Source organism: Oratosquilla oratoria, chromosome 18 (genome assembly GCF_046742065.1).
Source record: "Oratosquilla oratoria isolate Oo_2021 chromosome 18, ASM4674206v1, whole genome shotgun sequence".
NCBI classification, from domain to species: Eukaryota; Metazoa; Arthropoda; class Malacostraca; order Stomatopoda; family Squillidae; genus Oratosquilla; species Oratosquilla oratoria.
This window is the reverse complement of record NC_134794.1, coordinates 37352815-37360314: the sequence shown is the minus strand read 5'-3', so window position 1 is coordinate 37360314 and position 7500 is coordinate 37352815. Positions and strand designations below refer to the sequence as shown.

General features: G+C 35.8%; 2 protein-coding genes across 2 annotated transcripts in view; one reads left to right on the top strand and one right to left on the bottom strand.

Annotated features, from left to right (window-relative positions):
* Mp20 (muscle-specific protein 20 transgelin) overlaps nt 1-7500 on the top strand; it is an 88011-nt gene that overhangs the window by 47422 nt on the left and 33089 nt on the right. The gene's annotated exons all lie outside the window — the stretch shown is intronic.
* The window catches only part of LOC143035154 (muscle-specific protein 20), a 23787-nt gene continuing 22194 nt past the window's right edge, over nt 5908-7500 (bottom strand). Inside the window, exon 4 of the mRNA XM_076201787.1 lies at nt 5908-6574. Within this exon, the coding sequence (XP_076057902.1) occupies nt 6389-6574 (186 nt within the window). The 3' untranslated portion in view covers nt 5908-6388. The remainder of the gene's footprint in view (nt 6575-7500) is intronic.

The following is a 7500-nucleotide window of genomic DNA, read 5'->3' as shown; positions in this document are numbered from 1 at the left end:
TCCTCAGTAGTGAAATATTACACGGGACAGTATCCCTTTTATTACCCCTTTTGTACGAACAAAAGATAAAGACACGCTTTCAAAGGAATATTCTAAAGATGGCATTTTGCTTATATTCTCCATTTCCAGTACTTTACATTTTTTTTTCAATTAATTCCCCATTCTTAGATCTAGATCGTATTGCAATAATCTATAGATCTCCTCATTTTTCACTCTTCTCGTGATTTCTGCATCATCTGCAAACATATTGACATACCTTGCTGGAACTTTCATCACAACTGACATGGGCAAGAAGCAAGATCGGTGTAAGCACCGAACTTTGTAGAAATCCACTCTTTACTGCTCTCCATCTTGACATTGTATCCTTTACTACTGTCCTCATGTATCTTTCCTTCATTTTTTTTTCATCTATATGTGTGTGTGTATGTGCGTAAGGTGCTGGTAGAAAAGAGGGTAGAAAGAGGGATCGAAGATGGATTGTTGCATTTTATAGGTAGGTTGTTTGTAAATAACAGTCCAAGCGAGCTGTCTGAGTCCGCTTTGTGTAGGTAATAAGATAGCTGGGCTCGGGAGCTTGAATATATTTACATATTGCTGAAATGACACTCCTTTGTATCCTAAGTGAAAATTATGCTAAACTCGAGATTATTCCAAGTAAACAATATTGCCGCAAAGGCACGAAACAAATAATCTGATTGGTGAAATTGTGAAGGAGAAAATTCTAATTGGTTCACGAATGTAAGATCACGTCCTTTGGGGAGGATCTTATTTATAAAATTAAAGATTTTTCGGGTTAAAGAAATCATTAAGTCACTTCAAAGCTCACGTAGGAGCTTGTATACGTGCTCTCGGGGGATTCCTTAGAAAGACCTCGGAGAGTGCGTTCTGTATTGTTAATTGGACTGAACAGAAGAAAAATATAGAAAAATTTAGAATTTAATTTTCCTAGACAGAAAAATTTAGTGAGGTGAGAGAACCAACAACTAAAAGAATTGAGTCGCCAAATCAATAAGTGAGGGCCGATAATGTGCGTGTGTATGTGATTCACCATGGTCTTAGATAAGGTGTTGGAATCGTGATCGACAGCTATTTCCCTCCCGGAAGAGAGCTCAGAGCTCGTATATGACTGATGTATGGGTAATGCTGTGACCTTACATCCACACACCACCAACTCGCCGCCCACGAGAGTTAGAGTAACGACACGACACGAAATTATTTCAGCCCTGTGTGTGTGTGTGTGGGGGGGGGGTGATTCACCATGGGTCACCATGGTCTTGAACCACGTGTTGGACTCGTGATCGACAGCTATTTTCCTCCCGGAAGAGAGCTCAGAGCTCATATATAACCGATCCATGGGTAATATTGTGACCTTAAACGCACACACACACAAAACTCCCCGCCCACGAGAGTTGGAGTAACGACTTACAGCTCAGTGGTACTGAAATTATTTCACTCCTGGGCAGTATTCGAACCCGGACCCCCGTAGTGGCGGTCGGGAACCACCACCGCACCACCGAATCGTGTGTGTGTGTGTGTGTGTGTGTGTGTGTGTGTGTGTGTGTGTGTGTGTTTTATCTAGTTGTATTAAACCTAGTTGTATTTTGCGGGAGGAGACCTATGCTCGTAGTGACCCGCTGTCGTATCTTTCCGCATCCAGTTTTTTCTTAAAGTCATGTATAGTTTTAGCACTCAGTTTATTCCAGATATCTATCACTCTGTGTGGAAAGCTATACTTTTTCAGATTTCTTATGTAAATGTCTTTCATAAGTTTCTTCTCGTGTCCTCTTGTATTTCTTCTGTCCCATTTTAGTAGGTCATCCCTATCAAGAATTTCCATCACTTTCATAATTCTGTAAATGGTTATCAAGTCACCTCATTCTCTTCTTTGTTCTAGGATTGGTAAATTTAGTTTGTCCAATCTTTGTTCGTATGTCAAATTGCAAAGTGTTGGTGCCACCTTTGTCGTTGCTCGTTGAGTTCTTTCTAGTTTCTTTATTTCTTATTTATCTATTCATTTATTTTGTACTAGGTGTCCAAAGAGACACTGCGTATTCCAATTTTGGTCTTATCAGTGTAAATAGTATTTCCTATACCATTTCTTCCCCCATGTAGTCAAAGGCCACTATAATTGATCTTAATAAGTTAAAAGTTTCTCCGACTAATTTGTTGACATGTTTGTCTGGTGTCATGTCATTTGAGATAGTTACTCCTAGGTCCCTTTCTGAGTTTACTTCTTTTACTTCCTTTGTACCAATTTTATATTGACCCAAGATTCTACTTTTTTTTTCTTCCAAATTCCATTATACTACATTTCTTAATGTTGAAATTCACTTCACTCTTTTGACTCCATTTCCAGACTTTGTCCAGGTCTTCTTGAAAAGATTTGCAATCTTCCTCTGTACTTATTCTCTTTAATAGTTTCGCATCATCTGCAAAGAAGTTCATATAACATTCCACGCCTTCATCCATGTCATTTATATAAATAGCAAACATTATCGGAGCCAATACAGAGCCTTGGGGGACTCCGCTTATCATATCTTCCCAATTTGAGTTCTTGTCTCTAAGTACCACCTTCATTTTTCTTCCGTTCAAGAAATCTTTCATTCATTCCAATAATTTTCCTTGTATTCCACCTATTATTTCAATTTTTCTTAGTAGCTTTTTGCGTGATACTTTGTCAAAAGCCTTTTGTAAGTCCAAGAAAGCATAATCTGGCCATCCGTCTCTTTCTTGTATTATCTTTATTAATCTTGAGTAAAAGCATATTAAGTTTGTAGTACATGATCTTCCACTTCTAAATTCAAATTGTTTGGGGTTTAGTATATTGTTCTCTTCCAAGTGTTTAATCCATTTATTTTTTAATAACCTTTTCGCATATTTTTGCAATTGTGCTTGTAAGGAATACCGGTCCATAGTTTGTTGGATTTTCTTTGGTACAATATTTGCATTTTCCAATCTTGTGGTACTTTTCCTTCTTTGAGTGAGAAGTCAATTATCTTGTGTATTTTGTCTATAAGTTTATCTATACATTCTTTCAATATCTAGTTCGATATTCCATTGGGCCCATATGACTGTCTGACGTCAAGGTTCTTTATTTGGTCCCTTATTTCTTTCTGTGTCACCATTATTTCTTTCATTTTGGGGTATCCTTCTCGCTGTCCTTCATCCCAAATTTATGATCTTTCAATTGTAAATACAGACCTAAAATGCCTGGTCATTGCTTCAGCCATTTCTACGTCTTCTATATATTCTCTGTTTCCTTCGCGCAGTTTCACTATTTCATGTTTGTATTTTAATTTGTCATTTACATATCTGTAAGATAGTTTACGTTAGTCTTTGCATTTGTCTTTTATATATTTTTCGTAGTTTCTTTTTTCCTCTCTACGTATATCTAAATATTCATTTCTCAGTTTGATGTATGTTTACCACTTGGTAATTTTTTGTCTTTTTCCATCTTTTCGAGGCATTGTTTTGTCTATCTTTAGCATCACTACACTTTTTGTTGTATCAACAACTTATGTAAACCCTTTTTTGTTTCTTCTTAAGTACATGTTTATCTGTTCCCTCTCTGTATTTTTCTTTAAATATGCTCCATTTCTCTTCCATATTTGTATCATCATTTGATTTTTTCCCAGTTAGCGTTTCAAAAAAAAAAAAAAAAAATCTAAGTTTTACAATTCAGTTTTGTTATACATTAATCTTCCTTCTCTGTGTTTCTCATTTCTTCTCACATCATTTTGTTCCTTTAGTTCGAACTCTATTAGTATGCGGTCACTCTTCCCAATTGGTGTCTTATGATTCATTTTGTCCAGGATTTCAGGCTCAGAAGTGAATATCAAGTCTAGTCTCGATGGTTCTTCATTGTTTCTATATCTAGTGTTTTCCTTGACCCATTGAGTCAATGTATAATCAATGGTCAAATCCAGTAGAATGTTGCCCCAGAGTTCCTCTCCACCTTTTTATTGTAAATTCTTCCCAATTTATTTCCTTTGTTTCCTTTGCGTTAAAGTCTCCCATAATTACTATGTTTCCTCCATCCATCAGTATCTCAGATACTTCATTCTTTGTGTCTTTCAGTAATTTTGAGCCTTTGTTTTTGGGGGCATGTACTACTATAAACTTTCTGCTTTTCATATTGCTATTTTCAACTTTAATTGTGATCATTTCCATATTTTCTTTACCTTTTGTTATCTTTATTACATTTAAGCCCTTTTTAGTCAATAACATGACTCCTTCCCCTGTTTTCGACCAATGGTTGTATAAATCTTATCCTATCATACTTGATTGTATAGAACCTTTCAGTTTTGTCTCCACAATTCCCATTATGTCTGGTTTCTCTGTTAACAAATAGTCGTTTAATTCATTTATTCCAGAAATCATACCGTCCATGTTTGTGTATACCACTTTTAATTTCTTTTCTTTTCTTCTCTTTTTTTGGTTTATGCTTCCATTTTTTCTGATGTACCCTTTTCTTAGTCTCAGATCCAGCATTTTCTCTCAAAATAAATAAATGGATAAATAAATAAATGAATAAAAAAAAATCAGCCTCCGATCTTCTCGTTTTTTTGTTTTTTTTCTTGGCTTCATTTTTAGTGCCTTATTTTTCTCTATTTCTTCATCGTTCATTTCCTTTTTTATCCACACATTTTTGTTTAACTGTTTACTAGTTTTACCGCTTTTGATAGTATTTCTTCAGCTATCATTTGAGTCCTCATTTTCATTTTCATTGGCCTGTAGATATTTCTTTTGAGTATGTACCCATACTATGCACGTCGTCAGTTTCCTTTTTTCCAATTCTTGACCCTCGTCCTGAACCGCTTTCAATATTTCCTTCGCAATTTTTTTCTCTTCTTTTTCTCTTTGGTATTTGTGTACATTATGTTTTTCTTTGATACCGTAAATCACAATACATTTCTTTTTTCCACTGTGTCTCTCACCCAGTTTCCTCTTTTCTTTGATTACTTTAATCACTGTTTCCTTTTTATTCTCTTCTACCTGCTGTTGTATTATTTCTTTGAATTTTTTTTTTTTTATTTTCACGTTCCTGTTTCCACTGATTTTTTATTTCAATAAGATCTGTCTCTTTGATTGATTCTCCCATCTTTTCGGTCACTGCTTGTAATTGTTCTTTGACCTCTTTCTTTAGTTCTTTGTTTTTTGTTTCTGTCCTCATTTTCCTTTCTTTCATTTTCTCTTTTAACCACACTTAGTTCACTTTTTTAGAAAACTTGATTCTCTGATTATTTCGCCGTTAGTACAGCGTAAGTTTGACATCTCTAATTGTAAAGCTCTATGGTCTATTTTAATATCAATTAATTCATCTACCACGTCGTTGATGTCTCAATTCCTTAGTGCCCTGCAAATCCTAGTTTCTCTTTACGTGTTCATAATCTTTTATTGCTCCCCTTTTCCTCTGAAATCCCCCCCCCAAAAAAAAAAAACTTTCATACCTGAGTCGATCTTCGGAGTGACGCTTATACACGTTCTCTTTGGGATCACCCCTAGTGGCGGCTCCACCCTACTCATATCTAATCCTCTCTTTGTTGGTTCGTTGATTCTTTTTTCTTCTTTACTTTCCTCCATTTTGTGCTAAAAACTATACTTTTTCAAGTACTGGATTAAATACCTTACCGGTCACTCGAGAACACAACGCTACATCCAGAAAAACAACAACAAGGCGTTTTTCTTGATTCAAACATCAAAGCACTAAGTCGGAGCTCAATCGCTGGACCTCCTTCCTCTCCGATGACGAAGCAGTGTGTGTATGTGCGTGTGTATGTGTGTGCGTGTGTGTATGTGTGTGCGTGTGTTTCAGATATTATATAAATCAGGAGTAGAATAAACCTGGTGGCATTTCTCTTGAAATTAAAGGAAATATATTATTCATAAATAAATGAAAGATAGAGCGTTGGTTGATGCATATTTTTTATTTATTTGTTTGTTTATTTTTCATTTTAGCATTTGTTCTGGATATGTTAACAGTGAACCAAAGCATAAAATGTAATCTAATATATGTACTAGATGTTTATGAATCATTCATTCGTTGCGATGATTATTGTTTTCAAATTCAACTAGATTTCTTGATCATTACTGGTGATGTGGATTCTCATGGACACTTAAACCTATAAAGTTTCTTTTTCATTTCTTAATACAAATCTAGCCATTTAGCTAATATTTACCACATTCCTTTTTTTATTTTTTTTATTTTTTTGTATGATGGACTTCAATTTCACATTTAGATTTAATCTTTACAATGATCGTGATTATCTCTAACGGCTACATTTCAAATGTAGCCTTTTTGCGTCTCGGGCAAATTGCGAATGATATCGACGTCGGCGATCTTTTGCAGACTATGCATTCGTTCCTTGCGCCCTTGGTACCAAAGAGCTTACATGTGCCTGGTATTGCCGAAGCTTCCCTGGCCAGCCTGGGTGGCACCCTTGTTGTAACCGGCCTGCAGACCGATTTGGCCGTCCCGAAGGTTACGCTGCTGGTCCTCATTCCATTCCCTTTTGTGCTCCTCGGCCATCTTGGGCCCAAGCGATGGGCCAGTGTATTCTGGGTGCTTCTGAGTCTGCAAGCAGAAGGGGATACTTTAATATTCATGCAAGTTATTCAAAATAAATTGATGTTGGACAACTACTATAAAGAATGGCCACAGTCGTAGAAATAAACACTATGAAAGGAAAGCATCAAAATATACTTCTGCCTTCGATAGAGACTGAAGTCTCGTCATCTTTTTTCAACCGAGAGAGTAGGTAAACAAACACATTAGAAGCGTAACAGCAACGAATAAATCAAAGAAAATTATCTTCGCGTAGCCGGTGTTGTACTTCAATTAACATTTAGAAGGATGATATGATGATTTTGGAAGGATGCAGAGACATCAGATTACGAATCAAATTAAATTGATGAGGTCGTAGATCTCAGAGGACAAAATATATTGAATCTGCATTCTCCTTTCAGCTTTAAACCTTCAGTATCATAACACATTCAATGGATATTGAACTGACAAACGTCAAACAGTTTCATAAGAGAACTATACCCTGCTTGAACGATATCAAAATTCCTTATAGTGCCCCATGGTACCGAAAAGGTTTACATTAACATTAGGTTGAACTCAATGCTAGAAATAAATACATGCAGTTGAATTCCGACTCAGATAAAAGTGATGCATCTTCGTCTTATAATATGAGTATATGGTAGATTCTTGTATCTCTATCTAATACCTTCTAACAGTTGCCTTAATTTCCCCTATATTGCCAAACTTAGTATTAATTGGAATCCTTCGGTACAATAACGGCTTTTTCAGATATAATTTTGGATAAAAACAGGCGATTTTTTCCAGTTTAGGAAATTATCTCCTATCAAGGGCCAACCACTGGCTTATGACACCTTAACTGTTGACATATATTTTGTCCACATGAATGAACGTTGTATGTTCGTTCTAGAGCTGATAATTTACGAATTTTGTCATTCCGACAAACTAGGTTTCCTTTA